Source organism: Oncorhynchus masou, chromosome 32 (genome assembly GCF_036934945.1).
Source record: "Oncorhynchus masou masou isolate Uvic2021 chromosome 32, UVic_Omas_1.1, whole genome shotgun sequence".
NCBI classification, from domain to species: Eukaryota; Metazoa; Chordata; class Actinopteri; order Salmoniformes; family Salmonidae; genus Oncorhynchus; species Oncorhynchus masou.
Window position 1 is genome coordinate 29,543,862 of NC_088243.1, and position 22,614 is coordinate 29,566,475.

The 22,614-nt window shown below is 43.2% G+C and overlaps 1 protein-coding gene across 2 annotated transcripts in view; it reads left to right on the forward strand.

Moving 5' to 3' along the window:
* Positions 1 to 22,614, forward strand: part of LOC135525885 (latent-transforming growth factor beta-binding protein 2-like) — a 149,831-nt gene that overhangs the window by 13,199 nt on the left and 114,018 nt on the right. For both annotated transcript variants that reach the window (XM_064953837.1, XM_064953838.1), the window contains exon 3: positions 16,564 to 16,840. In XM_064953837.1, coding sequence (XP_064809909.1) covers positions 16,564 to 16,840 — 277 coding nt within the window. The remainder of the gene's footprint in view (positions 1 to 16,563; positions 16,841 to 22,614) is intronic.

The window sequence follows — 22,614 nt, forward strand, 5'->3', positions numbered from 1 at the left end:
TCAGACCCTTTAATCAGTACTTTGGCACCTTTGGTAGCGATTACAGCCTCAAATCTTCTTGGGTATGACGCTACAAGCTTGTATCACCTATATTTGGGGAGTTTCCCCCCATTCTTCTCTGCAGATCCTCTCAAGTGCTGTCAGGTTGGATGGGGAGCGTCACTGCACAGCTTTTTCAGGTCTCTCCAGAGATGTTAGATTCGGTTCAAGCCCGGGCTCTGGCTAGGCCACTCTAGGACAATCAGAGGCTTGTCCCGAAGCCACTCCTGCGAAGCCACTCCTGTGTTGTCTTGGCTGTGTGCTTAGGGTTGTTATCCTGTTGGAAGGTGAACCAGCACCCTGGTGCAGGTTTTCATCAAGGATCACTCTGTACTTTGTTCCGTTCATCTTTCCCTTGATCCTGACTAGTCTCCCAGTCCCTGCCGCTGAAAACATCCCCACAGCATGATGCTGCCATCACCATGCTTCATAGTAGGGATGGCATCTTCCAGACGTGACGCTTGGCATTCAGGGCAAAGGGTTCAATCTTGGTTTCATCAGACCAGAGAATCTTGTGTGGGCTGTCATGTGCCTTTTACTGAGGAGTGACTTCCATCTGGCCACTCTAAGATAAAAGCCTGATTGGTGGAGTGCTGCAGAGATGGTTGTCCTTCTGGAAGGTTCTCCCATCTCCACAGAGGAACTCTGGAGCTCTATCAGCGTGACCATCGGGTTTTTGGTCACCTCCCTGACCAAGGCCCTTCTCCCCAGATTGCTCAGTTTGGCCGTGTGTCCAGCTCTAGGAATAGTCTTGGTGGTTCCAAACTTCTTCCATTTAAGAATGATGGAGGCTACTGAGTTCTTGGGGACCTTCAATGCTGGAGAAATTGTTTCGTACCCTTCCCCAGATATGTGCCTTGACACAATCCTGTCTCGGAGCTCTACGGACAATTCCTTCAACCTCATGGCTTGGTTTTTTCTCTTGACATAAACTGTCAACTGTGGGACCTTATATAGACAGGTGTGTGCCTTTCCAAATCATGTCCAATCAATTGAATTTACCACAGGTGGACTCCAATCAAGTTGTAGAAACATCTCAAGGATGATCAATGGAAACAGGATGCACCTGAGCTCAATTTCGAGTCTCATAGCAAAGGGTCTAAATACTTATGTATTTCAAAAACCTGTTTTCACTTTGTCGTCATGAGGTATTGTGTGTAGATTGATAATGGAAAAAAAAGTGATCCAAGGCTGTAACGTAACAAAATGTGGAAAAAGTCAAGGGGCTTGACTACTTTCCGATTGTACTGTATATGTTTTTAAATAACATTCTTAGGTTCTCTGAACATAACTAAAGTTTTATTGTGGTTTTTATGGAAAGTTTTCTTCACGTTCTGAGAACAAAATGTATGTTTTTAAATAACAGTCTTAGAACGTTTTCTGAACATTACTAAAGTTGTCTTGTGATTTTTTTATAGAAAGTTTTCTTAACGTTCCCAGAACAATTTGAGAACATGACGTTAAATATAACCACGAAGAAACCAGTAGGAAACATTATGCTGAAGTGCTGAAATTCCCACAGAAGAACGTTGTTTCTTAACGTTCTCTGAAATATTTGAAAACATTCCCAATGTCAAACCTGTTGGAGAACATTCCTAGAACATGACCAAAATTGAAATTAAATGTAATCATGTTTGAGCTTTTAGGAAATGTTCTGTTCAATTATTGAAAACTAAGAAAATGAAGTTTGTTTTACTAAGTTCCTTAAATGAGGATGTTTCAAAGTTTCTTAAATGTGCTGAGAATGTTCCATGACCAAGTAACTATCCTGCACCATTCACATAAAGTTGTGGGAAAGTTGTATACAAAATAACCATAGGACAACTATGGTCTCACCAAGCTCTGAGAAACATTAGGTTCTCAGAACGTTATGTGCTATCTGGGTGTCCTGTTGTGGGTTTGGCCCAAGGTTTGCACTTGGCTCAGATTCTGCCTTGTTGTTGTAGAAGATGGATGGTAAACACAGTTGTTTTTTGTGTTTTGTGTTGTTTAGTAAGTAACATCCATCTAAAAGAGTTTGCTGTTATGTAATAGAATACTGAGCAATAATTTGTAATTATTTTTGCTTGAAAGTCACCTTAGTAAATGTTCTTTGAAGTATCATCATTAAAAGAATACATTGTTGAGAAAATGTCTTATGTTATTGTTATGTATATAAATTCTGATCAGGCTTTTAAGAATGTGTTTGTCAGTGTTGTCTGATCCAACCACTGGTTTTATTGATGGTTGTCATAAGGCACATAGTTCTGTGGTTATTTCTGCTTAGGTTGGCCAAAGCCATAAAGTGATGCCAGGTGTAACTGTGGCCAATGGCTATAGAAGATTCCCAGTTTACCTTCATATTTATTTACAAGCAACATTTAGCATAACTATGCCCCATCGATCCAAAAGGGTGCATCTGGTTTGGGGGTCAACTGTTTTAGTAAATTTGCCAGATCCACATCTGTTGACCAAAAAACCCTCAGTCCCAGAGATCAAGAGCAACAGAAGGCCAGATGTACAGACAGACAGACAGACAGACAGACAGACAGACAGACAGACTGCATGTGGACATGTCTGCACAACCTGCTGCTGTCAAGACACACACACACTTCTAAATGCACTTTTCATCTTCCAATGTGTTTTACTGTAAAGACCCCCCACACTCCTCCACACATTTATTCCATGATAAAAAAAGACCTGCGGATTCCTCCTTTTGCCAGAACCAGGTTTAGGAATTATAATTAAATTAACGTATACATGTACGGTGTCTTCAAAAGTATTCATACCCATTTACTTATTCCACATGTTGTTGTGTTACAGCCTGAATTCAACATTGATTAAATATATTTTTCTCACAATATCCCATAATGTCAAAGTGAAAACATGCAGAAATCTAATTTACATACAGTACCAGTCAAATGTTTGGACACACCTACTCATGTCAGGTTGTAGAATAATAGTGAAGACATCAAAACTATGAAATAACACATATGGAATCATGCAGTAACCAAAAAAGTGTTAAACAAATCAAAATAGATTTTATATTTGAGATTCTTCAAAGTAGCCACCCTTTGCCTTGATGACAGCTTTGTACACTTTTGGCATTCTCTCAACCAGTTTCAGTAACCTGGAATGCATTTCAAATAACATGTGTGCCTTGTTAATTTGTGTAATGGTATACAGACGATATCCCTATTTGGTAAAAGACCAAGTCCATATTATGACAAGAACAGCTCAAATAAGCAAAGAGAAATGTCAGTCCATCATTTGAAGAACAAGTGCAGTCGCAAAAACCATCAAGCGCTATGATGAAACTGGCTCTCAAACTGGCTCTCACCGCCACAGGAAAGGACGGCCCAGAGTTACCTCTGCTGCAGCGGATAAGTTCATTAGAGTTAACTGCACCTCAGATTGCAGCCCAAATAAATGTTTCACAGAGTGCAAGTAACAGACACATCTCAACATCAACTGTTCAGAGGAGACTGTATGAATCAGGCCTTCATGATCAAATTAGTGCAAAGAAACCTCTACTGAAGGACACAAATAATAAGAAGAGACTTGCTTGGGACAAGAAAGGCGAGCAATGGACATTAGACCAGTGGAAATCTGTCCTTTGGTCTGATGAGTCCAAATTTGAGATTTTGGGTTCCAACCACCGTGTCTTTGTGAGATGCGAAGCAGGTGAATGGATCATCTCCGCATGTGTGGTTCTCACTGTGAAGCATGGAGGAGGAGGTGTGATGGTGTGGGGGGTGCTTTTGCTGGTAACACTGTCACTTAACCAGCATGGTTACCACAGCATTCTGCAGCGATACGCCATCCCATCTGGTTTGCGATTAGTGGAACTATCATTTGTTTTTCAACAGGATAATGACCCCAAACACACCTCCAGCCTGTGTAAGGGCTATTTGACCAAGGAGAGTGATGGAGTGCTGCATCAGATGACCTGGCCTCCACAATCACCCAACCTCAACCCAATTGAGATGGCTTGGGATGAGTTTGACCGCAGAGTGAAGGAAAAGCAGCCAACAAGTGCTCAGCATATGTGGGAACTTCTTCAAGACGGTTGGAAAAGCATTCCTCATGAAGCTGGTTGAGAGACTGCCAAGAGTGTGCAAAGCTGTCATCAAGGCCAAGGGTGGCTACTTTGAAGAATCTCAAATATAAAATATATTTTTTATTTGTTTCCACTTTTTTGGCTACTACATGATTCCATATGTGTTATTTAATATTTTTGATGTCTTCACTATTATTCTACATTGTAGAAAATAGTTTTAAAAAATAAAGAAAACTTTTGACTGATTCTGTAAGTATTCACACCCATTTGCTATGACACTCCAAATTGAGCTCAGGTGCTTCCAATTTACTTCGATCATCCTTGAGCTGTCACTACAACTTAATTGACGCAGTGGTCTAAGTCACTATATCTCAGTGCAAGAGGCACCACTACAGTCCCTGGTTCGGATCCAGGCTGTATCACATCTGGTCGTGATTGGGAGTCCCATAGGGTAGCAGACAAATTGGTCCAGCTTCGTCCGGGTTTGGCTGGAGTAGGCCTTCATTATAAATAAGAATTTGTTCTAAACTAATATAATAATAATATATCCCATTTAGCAGACGCTTTTGTCCAAAGCGACTTACAAGTCGGCTGGGGCCACTACTTTTACATATGGGTGGCCCCAGCGGGAATCGAACCCACGACGCTTGGCGTTGCAAGCGCCATGCTCTACCGACTGAGCCACACAGGACCCTAAACTGACTTGCCTAGTTAAATAAAGGTTACGTTTATTAAATTGGAGTCAAGCTGTGGCCAATTCAATTGTTTGGACATGATTTAGAATGAAACACCTGTCTATATAAGGTCCCACAGTTGACAGTGCATGTCAGAGTAGAAACTATATCATGAAGTCCAAGGATCTGGCTGTAAATTGTGATGAAGCATATATCTGGGGAAGTGTATAAAACAATTTCTAGAATGTTGAAAGTTTCCAAAGCACAGTGTTCTCCATCATTGGTACATTGAAAAAATATGTCTGGAGGAAACCAGGCACAGCTCTTTACCCGTCTAACATCATCCCTACCATGAAGCATGGTGGTGGCAGCATCATGCTATGGGGATGCATTTCAGTGGCAGGGACTGGGTGACTGGTAAGAATAGAGGGAACAATGAATGGAGCCAAATACAGGCAAATGCTCGATGAGAAACTGCCGCAAATGCCCTTAGACTGGGGAAAAGACTTTACGTTCCAACAGTACAATGACCCCAAGCATACAGCTAAAGAAATTCTGGAATGGCTTCAGAACAAGAATTTGAAAGTCTTTGAGTGGCCCAGTTAACGCCCAGATTTGAATCCCATTCAAAATCTGTGGAAAGACTTGAAGATTGTTGTTTCCCTCCGCTTTTCATCTAAACTAAGAATTGGAGAAAATCTCCAAATCCAGATGTGCAAAACTGATACAGATATACCAAAGATGACTCAAAGATGTAATCACCGCAAAAAGTGCTTCTACAAAGTATTTACTCAGGGGTGTGAATACTTATGTAAATTATATTTCTGTATTTCATTTTCAATAAATTTACAAAAGATTCTTAACATGTTTTCACTTTGTTATTCTGGGGTATTGTGTGTAGATGGTTGAGAATGTATTTTTTTTTTAAATCAATTTTGAATTCAGTAACACAACAAAATATGGAATAAGTCAAGGGGTATGAATACTTTCTGAATATTTCCAATATTCATTCACAATACACCGTTTTAAACCACAGAATGAATGAACACTTCACCAGCAAACCAGTCATTCATTAAATGAGCCAGGAATGATAAGTAGTGGGAATGCAGTCCACCTTGATGACCAATTATTGCCAAAAAAAGGGAAACTGAACATCGAATTACTGGAATTCCTCTGATTTGTATCGTAAATAGCCACAGAAACATGTTTCCAAAATAGCAAAACCTCCGGCAGGCCAAACTTAATCAAATGAGGAGGAAGTTAAAGGTCACCTTATTAGGTGGAAGCACTTTTACTTTACCTATTGACTGTCACTACTGTACCAGAATTGGACTCCAGTATTTTATAGATGAAAATAGTCTCTCTTGTTCTACTGGTATCTCACTCTAATCTATGGACTGTGATATTCAAAGTAAAATTCACAGCAGGCATCTCGCAGTGAACATTATCTGGGCTACAGTATCACACAAAGTTGATCTGAGTCAACTGACTATTCAGATCTCCTATTAGTAGTGTTTATTTTTGGTTGGTTAGAAGGTTTAATCCTCACATATCAAAGTTGCCATTTAAATCCTGACCAACAGGTGTTTACACACTGAGTTTGGCTCGTCATGATCATAAGACGGACTTCACCGGCCATAGAGAGAGGGCTAGCCCTTTGCATTCATACCGCCCGGTTCACTATGCATCAGTGTCATTAGGGTTGCGATGGCTTCTCCTCCTGACATGGTCTCTTTGTTAATTGGATTAATGACATGGTCTGCTGAACACAAACTGAATTTAGGACTGAATGCAGAATGCCTCTCACAGGAGGGAGACTCCCCACAGTGCATACTGTGTCTCGCTGACCATCTCACCCCAACACAGTGAGTTTACCCAGTGCCATGGCACAAAGACTTATCGATGTCTTCTGCAGTTGAATGCATACTTGCTGCACATACTGTAGTGAAGACCAAATGGTACATGGAATGTATTTGAACATGCAATAAGTATAATCAGCCATGAAATAATGGCTCTTGGTTTAAATCCGTAGCTGTCTTTGAGAGGGCAGATGAAAGGAGCATCATTCTTGAAGAGAAATGAAGTTGTTTTCAACCTTTTAAGCAGCCAGTGATTGACAGAGTGAAATGCGGTAGAAAGGAGTTTCTTTTTGATTTCCTTCCAGCTTTCTTTGGCCTGCTGTGCTGCTCAGGGCCCCATCCAAACCTAAAATAACTCTTCATGCAGAAAGTCTGCCTCTCTCTTTCATTCCCCCTTCCTTGCTATTTCTCTCCTTTTCCAAACAAAAATGTCCTGCATGTAGAATGTTTCTTTAATTCCATCATATCCTCACGTCTGTTAGGGATAGATTAAAGCCTTCCAGTGTGGACAGATTTGGAGACACCATTAGGAATGACGTATGTTTTGATTCAAGCTCTGCTGCCCAAAATCAGAATTACATACTTTGTAGTTACCTCATCCTACATAACCTACAGAGGTGTCATGCCCATAGGAGGCACAAGGGCACATGCCCCCTCAGATTCTGGTATTTTTTGTATTTTTTAAATGAACATGACTAGCCAGTTAGCATTTTTATGAAGTTGGCTTTAGCTAGCCCAGATAGGTTCCCAATCACCAAACCTCATATCTTGCTACCTAGCTAAGAAGTCATTGCAGGTTATCATTCAAGTTGGAGTAGCTAGCTTGTCTAACCATGCCTGCTGGTAAGGTTGGGAGATTTTAGAAAAGCAAGCAATAACTAAATATACTGAATAAGACTCATATTCCTTTCAATATTTTATCCAGATTTTGGCAGAGATGCAGAGAAGCATATTTTGTTTCTTTAAATAAAGAAACACCAGTCAGGTGGGTACAGACAGCTCAAGAGGTATGCTTATATATGAAGAAAAATAGACATATAATTAAGCATAATGATTATGGCTGTAGATTTCCAACCCCCAGCCATCCTCACATACTTTTTGCCCCCTCAGATTGTTCAGGGTATACAGTATGACGCCTCTGATAACATGGGGCTATGTACCATCCTACTGAAGCTCTCATTTGGGGCCCTGTCAACTCAGGGGGAGTGAGTTCAGGTTGACTATACCTTGTTGTAAAACAGAGTCCACCTGTAATATGCTTTCCTCTCACATAAACACGTGTCCACCAGCTGGTAAAGTAAAGCATCAAGGACATACATGTGTGAGCATTTTGGGAAATTATTTTGGCTTGTGGTACTGGTGCTTTTTTGAATATCTATTTTGTTCCAGATGCATTGGGCATGCATTGCTACAGTCCAAACACTGTTCATGATTTAGTGTGAAGACTGTCTTTGCATTCAACCACTGTATATTCAAGCCTATCATTGAATCTGACAGTGTTCCATTGCTTCCATGGCTGTGGGCCAGTTGCTCATCCTTATCAAAACCAAATCTGCTTGTGAGCCAAGTCACCTGTCATTTTCATTGGGAGAAAATATGTTTATGTTCCATTCAATTGTTTGAAGAGCATACACTGCTAAATGCATTAGCTGTATGGAAGAGTTAAATATCAGGCTTGAAGGACATTATGAGCCAATATACAGTACTGTTGAAAATGTCTTTGCTATGTATTGTCATCTAGCGTCACACAGATATAGAGTTTAGCCTGAAATGTCTTTGAAAGAAAAGTGAATTAGGCATAAACAGTTCATGTATATAGGGCATGCTGATAAGGATCAAATCTGCCTAGAAACGTGGCTTGTTTCTTTACAGGACCACTGGAAGGTATTTAAACCACTGGCCTCTCTGGTGACGTTGTTCAGTCAGGGGTGAAGTAATTGCTACACAGACAGGCCGTCCCTGCTTTACAGGCGCACTGCGGATTAGCAGGGGGTTACACAGTTCACCGTTCATGGGCATAACTCTCCCTGGCAGTCTGGATGGTTTTATGGGCTATTAGACAGATCCTGTAATCAATACACACACCATGTTCACAGAGCCCTATCATTACCCACACACTGGGATGGACACTCCCCAAACCAGGAGGCCTCCCTTCTCCTCACCAGCTGTTGTCTGTCTGGAGGTGGCAATCAGGTTCTGTTTTGGCCTCCTCTGGCCACATGTTTTTCTAATTGCTACCATGGACCACAGCATAGCTAGAATGAGTTACTGCATTGGCTGTGGATGAGGAGGTGAAAGGTTTGTTTTTCTGTTTACGCGTTGGTTTTGGTTGGCGAGCCCCTGTTGATATAGGGCCACGAGAGACGGAAGTAGAGCGCTGTTACTCTGCTCTAGCCATGGGTTGTCTGACGGGTCTAATACATTGTTCAATGACATTTGACTGTTTCTGTTTCTTTAAGCGCGATGTAACTGATGTCGTGATGCAAGGAGAGAGTGGATCTGTCAGAGATATCTTAACAGAGAGACTGTAGAGAACTTTGCAAGACTTTGCTTGATTGACCGGGTCACATACAGTACAACACCAAACGGTAAACACTCCCTACCTCTCTGTACACGATAGCCTTATGGCCATATGGAAACTGTTGTGATGTCATCCCCTTGAGAATGGAGTCAAAATTACACATACAGTAGATACCCCAGATATCCCCCAGAAGATTGCTCATTAAAGGCTGAAGGAGGTGTAGGTGCAGAGGTGAAGAGGTACAGTATAGCATGGCTAAAAGTAATGTACACAATGTCATGGGTCAGCCTCAGGTTACCTAAATCCCCATGCCAATTTGAGTGGAGAGGGAGTGAAAGCCCAGACTACTGTATTAGGTTGAAAAACCACACTGTGACAGAAAAAGTGAAAAGATATGAAAGGGGCAACTCCATTTTCTGAAATGTTACCCCATAAGGCTTTACTAGAAAGTACCACAGAACTACCACAACGGACCAGTCATCAGTCAGTCCTGAGCTGAGATCCCTCACTTCTACTGCTGGTAATGAATAGGCTTCTAGATGGTAGATGATGACAGGGAGGGTGACAGGGAGGGTGACAGGGATTACATATTGGGCAATGGACAGTGACAATCTCTTAGGGAGGTTGATTGATTGTACTGAAATGTGCAAATGCTCACTTTTGAAAACAATGTAACCTGTGCCATTGAATAACATAAATACTCTGATCAAGATCAGGCTGAAATACCAGTGTACCACAATTCTGCAATGTTACTTATTTGGTAGAAAACATTTTAGACATGATTTCACCCTCCAAAGCTTGGCCTACCGTTTAACTAGCTTTAAAGACATCCGTTGACATCCGTTAGCAGAAGACAATAGTATTTTCCTAAGTTTGTCCAATGTTGGATAGTGCTGAAAATGGGGTTTAATAAGACCTCCTGGGAGCAGGTGTTTTGTTGTAATGGAGAAGGTGAGAGAGTGTGGTAAAGTTAGGACCACATGTTATGGTTTCTCTCTGATATCAAACACATGGCTTAGTGTTACAGAGTTTAGCATGTTTCCATTCTTAACTTTGAACAGACATTCTTCCATACATTTCCATATATTTTGAAAATCCAACTCAAAACACAAAAATGATTATCCCCCACCCCCCCTTCCAGTGTTCTAGTTTTGTTTGAAAGGGCCCTTGGTGGTGAGATCTTTAGTTATTTGTGTTCTCTTGTTCAAAGAGTGCCTGAATCCTAATCTGTATAACGGCTCACTGGCCATAAATCTCTTAATGGCACATCATCTCCTCCGACCGTAGAGAGAGGGGTACCCAAGATTATCCCGATTCCGTTCTCATTATTGATATAATTTTCAAAAGCACCAATATCAAGTTAGCGGAAGTAGTATTATTGACCTGCGAAAGAAAATGGAGACAATTTTGTATGTGTTTGAGTTATGTCAAATATTTGGTTTCAAATTTCTTGTCCTGAATGAGAGGATTGTAAAAGTTTGATGGTTTGTATTCCTTTGAAGTGGAGAGAGGGGGCAAATATCTAGTGAATAGTAATGGACTGGAGACAGCCACTCTGTTGGAAACGAGAGCCCGGCTCCATACAGTGGATGTGGGCTGCTGCATGCTGCCTTCCACTGAAGTAAAGGCTTCCCTCAGGCCTGCTGTGCTGTGGGAGCTAAGAATGCTATTTACCCAAATTAAGGCCCTGGCTTATTTTAATATTCATAATTTAGTATGCTCACCACTAATTCAATCAAAAACTCATACAGTACAATATATTCAAATGTGATCTGCTTTTTCAGAATAGGTTTTATGGTCTGTTTTGAAGGATGAATGATAGTGTAGTTTGGCCACAGAGTGAATGTTGTTTGGAAAGCAGGGATGATGGGGTAGACCTCAGCTGTCATGGATTTGTTCAGGACTGTTATCCCTCTGACAAGGATCAAATCTCCCCCATTCTCCCTTCCTGAAGACTGTCCTTAGATAACTTCAACTGGAGATTGGTTTTAAGGACAAAACTTGGGCTGAATTTCACATGCATACTGTTTTTGCTCCTAGATACAGTGCATTCGGGAAGTATTCAGACCTCTTGACTTTTTCCACATTTTGTTACGTTTCTAAAATTGATTAAATCACATTTTTTCCTCATCAATCTACACACAATACCCCATAACCACAAAGCAAAATGTCACGATCGTTGGTTGAATTAATGGCCCAAGGTGCAGCGTGCATAGAGTTCCACATCTTTATTGGATGAAACTCACCGAAAACAATAATGCGCAAAACGAAACATGAAACTAATGCTCGCAGGCAACTAGACATAGACAAGATCCCACAAAAACCCAGTGGGAAAAGGCTGCCTAAATATGATCCCCAATCAGAGACAACGATTGGGTATGGTATGGTTCCCAACATGATTGGGAACCATACCAGGCCAACATAGAAATGAAAAAAAAACTAGAATACATTTACATTTAAGTCATTTAGCAGACGCTCTTATCCAGAGCGAATACCCACCCTAGTCACACCCTGACCTAACCGAAATAGAGAATAAAAAGGATCTTTAAGGTCAGGGCGTGACAGAAAAACGTTTTTAAAAAACTATTTATGCAATGTAGTAAAATAATTAATTATTATTATTAAAATTATTAATAATAATTATTAAAGGTATTATAATTAAAATAAATAATGAATAAATAATTATGTACTTAGGTATTTAGACCCTTTGCTTTGAGACTCGAAATTGAGCTCAGGTGCATCCTGTTTCCACTGATCATTTTTGAGATGTTTCTACAACTTGATTGGGGTCCACCTGTGGTAAATTCAATTGATTGGACATGATTTGGTAAGGCACACACCTGTCTATATAAGGTCCCATAGTTGACAGTGCATGTCAGAGAAAAAACCAAGCCATGAAGTTGAAGGAATTGTCCGTAGAGACAATTGTCCGATACAGGATTGTGTCAAGGCACAGATCTGGTGAAGGGTACCAAAAAATGTCTGCAGCATTGAAGGTCCCCAAGAACACAGTGGCCTCCATCATTCTTAAATGGAAGAAGTTTGGAACCACCAAGACTCTTCCTAGAGCTGGACACCCAGCCAAACTGAGCAATCGGGAGAGAAGGGCCTTGGTCTGGAAGGTGACCAAGAACCCAATGGTCACTCTGACAGACCTCCAGAGCTCCTCTGTGGAGATGGGAGAAACTTCCAGAAGGACAACCATCTCTGCAGCACTCCACCAATCAGGCCTTTATGGTAGAGTGGCCAGACGGAAGCCATGCCCCAGTAAAAGGCACATGACAGCCAGCTTGGAGTTTTCCAAAAGGCACCTAAAGGACTCTCAGACCATGAAAAACACATGACAGCCCCCTTGAGAAGAATGGGAGAAACTCACCAAATACAGTTGTGCCAAGCTTGTAGCGTCATACCCAAGAAGACTTGAGGCTGTAATCAATGCCAAAGGTGCTTCAACAAAGTACTGAGTAAAGGGTCTGAACTCTTATGTGAATATGATATTTCAGTTTATTTTTAATAAATTTGAAAAAATGTAAAAAATAAATAAAATTGCTTTGTCGTTAGATTGATGAGGAACAATTTGTTTTAATCCATTTTAGAAGGGGTCTGAATACTATCCTGACACTTCTGTTCAAAAGTTTGGGGTCACTTAGAAATGTCCTTGTTTTTGAAAGAAAAGCAACATTTTTTTGTCCATTAAAATAACTTCAAATTGATGTTCTGCCTTCTAGGCAGAGTTGCAAAGAAAAAGCCATATCTCAAACTGGCCAATAAAAGATTAAGATGGGCAAAACAACACAGACACTGGACAGAGGAACTCTGCCTCGAAGGCCAGCATCCCGGAGTCGCCTTTTCACTGTCGATGTTGAGACTGGTGTTTTGCGGGTACTATTTAATGAAGCTTCCAGTTGAGGACTTGTGAGGCATCTGTTTCTCTAATGTACTTGTCCTCTTGCTCAGTTGTGCACCGGGGCCTCCCACTCCTCTTTCTATTTTGGCTAGAGCCAGTATGTGCTGTTCTGTGAAGGGAGTAGTACACCGCATTGTACGAGATCTTCAGTTTTTGGCAATTTCTTAGCCTTCATTTCTCAGAACAAGAATAAACTGATGAATTTCAGATGAAAGTTATTTGTTTCTGGCCATTTTGAGCCTGTAATCGATCCCACAAATGCAGATGCTCCAGATACTCAACTAGTCTAAAGAAAGACAGTTTTATTGCTTCTTTAATCAGAACAACAGTTTTCAGCTGTGCTAACATCATAACAAAATGGCTTTCTAATTATCAATTAGCCTTTTAAAATGTTAAACTTGGATTAGCTAACACAACATGCCATTTGAAAACAGGAGTGATGGTTGCTGATAATGGGCCTCTGTACGCCTATGCAGATAATCCATTCAAAATCAGCCGTTTCCAGCTACAGTAGTCATTTACAACATTAACAATGTCTACACTATATTTCTGATCAATTTGATGTTATTTTAATGGACAAAAAATAAATGTGCTTTTCTTTCAAAAACAAGTACAAGGACATGGTAACAGAATGATGCTGACAAATAATTAACACAGAACATTTTGCACAAACACACTTACTTGAACATTGCAGATGGAACGTTTGGTGACAGGACGACGGCACAAACAGCACAATCCATCATTCTGTTATGCATCTGAACTGTTCTTCACGTATATGTTTTTGGACACATTTTCTGTGGAAATTGTTTAATGTCGTCCTTGTGCATGGAGTTGCATAGTTTGTTTAACTTTGCAATCATTGTGTTTCGTTTGACATACATTTTTAAAGTGAAAAGTCCGAGTCTAAGCATCATTCTGTTACTGTGGAATTGCCCATATGAGATGTTTGAACTGAGTTCACAAAGTAAAGCTCATGAACGTGATTAATGCACAGAGTCTTGCTTGGAGACTCGGAGTGTATGCTTCCATCGCATGACAAGTTCCAATAATGCCCACGTTTATGCACTTTTCAGATGACTGGCTCTGGATTCTCTTAAGATTGGTCCTCAGCCTCAGTCATAATTAAGCACAACAATGACCCTGCCAGGAATGTTTCCCATTTCTATTAGTGTTTCAAAGAAAATTCGTATTTTATTATTCCCCAATGCAATAATTAAACCACATATTTGTGAAATGGACGGAATGTGAGGCAATTAGTTTTAATGATGTGCAAGACAAATCTGCACGACAGCAATTACTGCGACAAAGTGTTCACCAGCCAGGCAGCCAGACAGGCAGGCCAGCCCCATGCAGCTGGCTGGACCCAGAGAAGAGAGAAAGATAGTGACACTGCACCAGGCCAGACCCAGGGAAGAGAGACAGACAGTGACACTGCAGCAGTCAGGCTTGTGTGGAGCTCTAGTCAGAGTCAAAAGGACCAGGGTCAGTGTCCACTGCCCAGCCAAGTCCATTGTCAATGGAACGCATGTTTGGTGCCACATTGCGTCACTTTAATGACTGCTATTGGGCGACAGAGCTGAAGAGGGTCACATATTCAGGGTCACATACACAGACTCTGACATGTACCAACCATACAGCCTGATGATTAGGCCATTTTCTAGGCCAGTTGCACAAATTGATAAGTGAGTATATGTACTTGTTCCAATTTAGATGGTACGGTGTCAATAATTGGGAGGGGTGGGGTGGGGAGTGGGAGCCACTCATTTACTGAACTCTCCCTCATAATGTCAACAGACCCTTTGATCCTCAAAGTCTTCCCCAAACCCTTGTAATCTTTGAGGTTGAACAAGGCTGTGGCACCAGGCCAGCCTCAAGTCTAGTTAGTGGATGATATATTTAACTCCCTGCCAAGTAGAAACCAGGCAATTCTTATTTTATCCCATGGTTGAAACTGGAAAACTGGGATCACATACCAAGTTATATGAGTCCACACTCCACAAGCACATTTCCCTGACTGTGTACACTTCATCAGACAGGGATGTATTTCCCCCTAAGCACTTCAAACTAAAAGCTCTAGCGAATTTGTTGGGTTTAAATAGAATAGACTTAACAATAAACCACAGGAATTTGGTCAAAGGACTATTATTTAATTTAGCGTTTGTTCCCCTTTGCCATCAAGTTGCAATGATTGACTGTAATGCATACTCTCTCAATTAACACACGTACATCATATTGTAAGAAATTTGTGGTGCTGAATTCAAAACCATGTGGTGCTAGTTTGCTGCCTTTTCATGGCAATTTTATGTCTACTGTTAGGATACAATTAGAGAGAGCGAGAGAACAAGAGACTGAAGCCAAGCTGTTAGCTACACAGTAGAATAATTATGTTCCTCGGTGTGGCAGCCAAGGACTCAGTCTTCCTCATGCCATAGAGGACACGTAGGAGGTCCATTCTCCTCTCACATCAGACAAACTGGTCCCTGTGTCTGAACAATAACAGGAAGCCTACAGCAGGTAGACCATGCAGCCCTTAGCTACCAGCTCTCTTCACAGTGCCAGAAACAGTGGAAGCCTTCCTGCCTGCGATCTGTCAGTGTCCACGGCATCTGTGTCAATAGCATTCCACCACTGTTGACGGAGCACTGCTGTTTGCTTTAGCCACCAGAGAGTAGCGACCTGATTTAGTGTTTGAGGACAATGTCATAAATTCTGCAGTGCCATCCAGTACATACATTTGTGTCACAAGATGGAGTGGTTGTTTGCTTTGAATCGCATGCCACAGGCCTTTGAATAGTGTTCACGAAGCTGGAGTGAGGTGCAGAGAGGGGCCAGGGTTGGCCGTGTGCGGAATGTTTTGCCATGACCATAAAATTACTTCAACACTCACTGTATTTTCAGACAATTGATAAATATTGTTTATACATCAATCTTTGACCAGACAAGGAAAACAGATTGGTTTGTTTTTCAAATATAGGAATATCTGCGAGCACGAGCCATGCCATATATGAAAGGTGAGACATTTACAGTCAGACTCAAGTTAGGCTCCAAGTCGGCCTGTGGAATCTAGTTTCCCATTCGCTCATTTTTTTATGTGCTTCATTTATGACCCTTGTAAGCTGTTTGTCTTTATAATGGCAATGACACACATTCGATTTGGAATCAGTAATGAAAGGTATTTCTAGGAAAACCGCTGAGCATTGGAACGCCAGTAGCATTAAGCACCACCAAGGAGCTGAAGTAAAAAATTTGAGAAATCGGACAAGGGTTAAATGTAAGCGATCACATACATTTAGACTAAACAAGGCTGTTATGGGCTCAGGTGAAATTGAACATGACATTCCCTCCAGGCTCTTTACTATAAGGAAAAGCAAGGGCAGACACACAACTAATCGCCCTCTTGATTGAATCACTTAAAGTCAATCTGGCCAATGCTGAGATAATGTAGGCCATGTCTGGAGCTGCTCCTTTATGTGAAAGACCACATGTTCTAACATGACACCGCTAATGATCTCCCCCCCCCGCAGCCGACTGCCAGCCCCCCTGCCATAACCGCGGCTCCTGCAGTAGGCCCCACACATGTGTGTGCCGCTCGGGGTTCCAGGGGGCCCGCTGCGAGGAGGCAGCACCAGAGCAGGTGTACATCCACACCGGAGGGTCCCTGAGGCGCATCCAGCCAGGCACTAACCCCTTCCAGAGAGAGCAGCCCAGGAGGAGACCTACAGAGAGGCAGGCCATAGACAACCCCAGCCCCAGGGCCCAGACAATCAGACCTGATACCACCAGACAGCCTCTTCAAGCTGTGTAAGTCCACCGCTGCACTGAACCCACTTCCTGCTGGAGTATTTACACATTTAAAGATGGTTACTCACTGACCTTTACACACTGACCTAATTTATCTCTGTTTAGCTATAGGAACTATGTGTTTTCCCAACAGAAGCAAGGAAAGAATTGTAAATGATCTTTTGATTGTTTGTGTTCAAAATGCTTTATGCTTTAAACATACTTTAAGAGGGAAGGAAAGGAAAGGGGGATACCTAGTCCGTTGTACAGCTGAATGCTCTTCAACTTAAATGTAGGAGCTCAGTAGACACTGAATATGGAATACTGGACTTACAGAAGTTTCAGTATTTGATCAGATGCATACATTCTGGATCTGTAACACACTAAATAGTGGGGTGACAGTAAAATATTATTGGTTTCCAATCCAAGAGTACAGTAGGCCTTTGAAGTGTAATCAAAACTGATTTTCTGGCACTAGACCACTGACATCTGAGATTTTTGTAATATAATCGCTGAGTTCAGAAGAGGATTTAAACCTCCGATGCCATTTCTTTTGATCTATGATGGCAGTCTGACATGTGGGCATGGCAGCCCTGCGGCTTTATGAAATGTTTTTGGCCCAGTGTCATGGCACACTGATATACATCTTCATTTGAACATGGAATTCGTTTCACAGTCAAACTTGGACTCAAGTGTAGATTCTGCTATTTATTCGGGGGGGGGGGGGGGGTGAAACGATGCGGTTTAAGCTCATGTAAAAAGGAGTTATGCCTCTAAGCTCCTCATTTCTACAGTAAGAAGAGAAAATTATAATTTCGCATCTATTCAAAATCAGCCTTAGTCTTACAGAGCAGGCAGAGGAAGGAGAAAAGCACTGTACTGTACACACCACCGTGAGTTGAACTACTACAACAGTCACCTGGACAGTGTGAGAAGCAAGTGCAATGATATTTTTTGTATTTTTTTTACCTTTATTTAACCAGGCAAGTCAGTTAAGAACAAATTCTTATTTTCAATGACGGCCTGGGAACAGTGGGTTAACTGCCTGTTCAGGGGCAGAACGACAGATTTTGTACCTTGTCAGCTTGGGGGTTTGAACTCTCAACCTTCCGGTTACTAGTCCAACGCTCTAACCACTAGGCTACACTGCCGCCCCTTATGTTTTATGTTGTGTATGTATGACATACGGCGTGTGCAAAACAGAAGTTCTTTATCCTGGTATGCACTATGATGTGTGTTTGTCATTGGGTGGAATCATAGCAGATGAGCGGGTCCATATGTTAAATGTTTCATGCTTCATTCTTAATTCTCTGTAGAGCCAGAGCTAAACAACCTAGCATGACATTCCTTCTTCGCCATTCAAAGAGCTGCTCCATATTAACTCCACAGGGGGTTAAGAAGCCATGGTTGAAGAACATGAAGTTCAACATGAACTTCACGTGAAGTTCAACAAGTGTGAAGGAAAACAACTTCTGATTTGCCACATAGGATTGCCATAGTAACGCTTGCCATTTGCTGTGAAGATAGAAACCAGATTTGAATGAATAATGTATTTTCTTTGGGGTTGTGTAACATTCTAAAAATGTCTATTTGTTAATTGGACTAGACTAACAATGACTACCGATGCACATTGCGTGACAACTGGTTCGACTAGGTCATCTCACTAAACATTCAGCTATTCCCCAAAGACCATTAATCAGACCAGAGAATGGCATCAGACTTTTGGCTTCGACAGCATTCTATTTGTCTCGCAATCATTCTGGAAATGATACTCGTGCATTTCTTCTAAAAAATGATTGTATTTTTTTCTCCACTGTTTGCTTAAGTACGTTGTTAAGCTTGGAGGTCACTGCCAAATCTTCTGATTATGGTCGTGTTATGGTTTGAACCGTATTTCCGACTGAGGGTGTTGAAAGGTGATGCTTGTTTGTGTCTATGACTGTGCAGGCCGATTTTTTTGTTATGTATGGGAAAAGTTTATCTTGTCAAATGCTTCTCTGCCTTGGATGAGAGCCCAATGGTTTTCTAATCCTCCTGCAGTTGTATTAAGTGCCATAATTTGTTTGAGCACTGAGGTCACCCTTCGTTTTCAGCCAAAGTGTCATCTGGGTAATATCGTTCTCTGAAATCTCTGCAGTGTATTCGATTACAGTTGACATTTATGGTCCAGTACGATCTAATTGCGAGAACTGAGAGTGCCTTTTGCAGTTATGTCACATTGTATTTCTGTTGGTGTTATGGAATTACACTGGCAAAACCACTCTGATGCATGTAGTAGCTTGAAGTAACCCAAGTCAATGTGCTGGCAGATGTTTTCCCGAAAACAGTTTTTAAATGATTTTCCCTTGCATTGTTTCTTAGTCACGATAAATCTTTAGTTTGTAATCAATACAAGGCATGTGTCAGAAGTGCACAGTTGCTATGCATATGGTTGCTTTGATATTGACTTAGTGGACATATTTGCAACCTGAGTCACAGATCTGGGACAAATAAGAGAGCAAAGCTGCATATTTGACATTACAAGAGGCAGACACCATTACTGAGTCACACACAACCTGGCAATGAGCAGCTTGATCTCGCGTGTCTCTAATGGAGCTGACTAACACATCGCAGCAGGTGTTGTTCATCTGAAGATGAGCCATTTCCTACTCCACAACACAAGCCTGGCCAGAGCCTGTCCAACCATTCAAATGAACGCTTGTGGATGAGTTGGCAAACACAGAAGTTTAGATAAAATGGGGTTGTGAAGCCAGAAACAGGCCCAAACTATGAGAAGTATAGAAAACAGTGAGTGTGTGGACATTTGGAAAAGATTATTCACATAACCCAGTCAGAGAGTGGCAGGCTCACATGTCTGTATTTTCAGGCTACTAGAGTACTTCTTCTCAGAAGATGTTTGTGTAATGTACTGTATGTGTGGGTCCAGTTCTAGTGAGCACCATTCTCAATTCAGGCCCTGTTGTAACCCAGAGGTGGAAAAAGTTCACCCCTGGAGCAGTAGTGGACCCAGGTCTTTGTCTCAGATATCAGGTTTTGGTTGTGCTGTGGCCAGAGGCGCGGGAGCAATGTGAGGTCAGTGAGAGAGTGCAGAGCGGTGCCAAGCCCAAATTAACGGGTGAGGAGAGCTGCCTCGGCACAGATTAGAACATCCTGCTGTTTTTACCCCTGTCCTCTTCTCCGGCCGGGGAGAAAGGTCCACTCTCAACAACAACCGCCGGAGACCCCTGCTCCTGCCTCCGCTGCCTCTACTCTCCTGCCTCCAGCCTGTCCAGGCCTTTCCTGTTCTCCCTAAGAGGGAAGGTGTGAGGTATGTCTCCGTCTGGGAAACAGGTTTGGGTCGTTACGCCAGTAGCACCTTGTTACTGACTTTACCTCTATTGCCTGTTGGGTCGCGCCAAGAAAACAGGCATTATGCAGCAGCTCCAAGCAGAGCTGGGCTTAAGATGGGCCAAGTTGGCCGGCAGTGATAAGGGCATGAGGGGTCGTCTGGCCGGCCAACGTGGAGCGGTCTGGGAGTCCAGACAGCCTGCTCTCCCGACCTGCCAGTTAACCTCCCGCGGTAATGAAATCACCCTGTGTGCACTGTGTCCGCAGCAGATGGGAAATGAATACTGTCTGCTGTATTTTGTGAAGTGGTTTGTCAACACTTGGGAATATCGGGACGGTCTGTAAGACATGGACGGTCTGTAAGACATTCCAGTAAAACAGGTGTAGACTTTTGCTGTGTTTAACTCAGTTTACAGTAGGCCTGTGCAGAGTACTCTGAGGCCAAACACAGACCGTTTAGATTATTCATCAAACAGTAAAGAAAGTGTGTTCATAATGTTTGTAGCTAAAATCATAAATCGGGATCATGCAAACTTACTGTGTCCACTTTGACCATACTCCCACTCTAGTCCCCTACTCTCCCACTGTCCTCCCCTACACTCCCACTGTCCTCCCCTCCCCTACATGTCCACTGTCCTCCCCTATACTCCCACTGTCCTCCCCTACACTTCCACTGTCCTACCCTACACTCCCTCTGTCCTCCCCTACACTTCCACTGTCCTACCCTACACTCCCACTACCCTACACTCCCACTGTCCTCCCCTACACTTCCACTGTCCTACCCTACACTTCCACTGTCCTACCCTACACTCCCACTACCCTACACTCCCTCTGTCCTCCCCTACACTTCCACTGTCCTACCCTACACTCCCACTACCCTACACTCCCACTGTCCTCCCCTACACTCCCACTGCCCTCCCCTACACTTCCACTGTCCTACCCTACACTCCCACTACCCTACACTCCCACTGTCCTCCCCTACACTTCCACTGTCCTACCCTACACTCCCACTGTCCTCCCCTACACGTCCACTGTCCTCCCCTACACTCCCACTGTCCTCCCCTACACGTCCACTGTCCTCCCCTACACTCCCACTGTCCTCCCCTACACTACCACTGTTCTACCCTACACTCCCACTGTCCTCCCCTACACCTCCACTGTCCTCCCCTACACTCCCACTGTCCTCCCCCACTGTCCTCCCCTACACTTCCACTGTCCTCCCCTACACTCCCACTGTCCTCCCCTACACTTCCACTGTCCTACCCTACACTCCCACTGTCCTCCCCTACACTTCCACTGTCCTACCCTACACTCCCACTACCCTACACTCCCTCTGTCCTCCCCTACACTTCCACTGTCCTACCCTACACTCCCACTACCCTACACTCCCACTGTCCTCCCCTACACTCCCACTGTCCTCCCCTACACTTCCACTGTCCTACCCTACACTCCCACTGTCCTCCCCTACACTCCCACTGTCCTACCCTACACTCCCACTGTCCTCCCCTACACGTCCACTGTCCTCCCCTACACTCCCACTGTCCTCCCCTACACGTCCACTGTCCTCCCCTACACTCCCACTGTCCTCCTCTACACTACCACTGTCCTACCCTACACTCCCACTGTCCTCCCCTACACCTCCACTGTCCTCCCCTACACTCCCACTGTCCTCCCCCACTGTCCTCCCCTACACTTCCACTGTCCTCCCCTACACTTCCACTGTCCTACCCTACACTCCCACTGTCCCCCCTACACTTCCACTGTCCTACCCTACACTCCCTCTGTCCTCCCCTACTCTCCAACTCTCCCACCCTACTCCCCTACACTCCCACCTACTCCCCTTTATTCCGACCCTTCACCTATAGTGAACTGTGTGGACCTCCCAGGGTCTGGCCAGGTCTAACGGCAGGCTAGAGCTTGCCAGGTCTCTGGGCCACACTTCAGAATGAGTACATCCTTACGTGGCTGCCAAATAAATAATCCATTCTCCCCCCATGCCGTCCCTCGTCCGCCCCGTTTGTCACCCCTGCAGTGGGATTCGACAGAGGTTCAGCGTAACACAGGCTTTCCTGTGGGGGGCTTTGCTCAGCTTAAGTAGTGAAACGTCCTTCCCTGCCAGCATGATATCCTGGTGGTCACAGCCAGTCTGTCAGCCCGTTTTATGAGGGTCAGGGCCAGCCTTGAACCACCCCAGTCCGAATGGGTGGATCGGTGATACAGCTGGATCAGTGATACAGTATGGCATGGAGGACACAGTCACTGCCTCCCCTGGGTTCTTCCTCTCTCCCGTCCCTCTCTCCTTCTCTGACATCAGGTCTCCACAGGAAACGGGGCCAGGGGCAGGGCAGGATGTACAGTCATCTTTCCAAAGGTGATTTCTCTCTGTGAGAGAAGAGGAGAGATGAGGAACCTGGATTGTACTGTAGGACTCTGCACAGCAACAACTTCCCATCTAATGGTCTCTACAC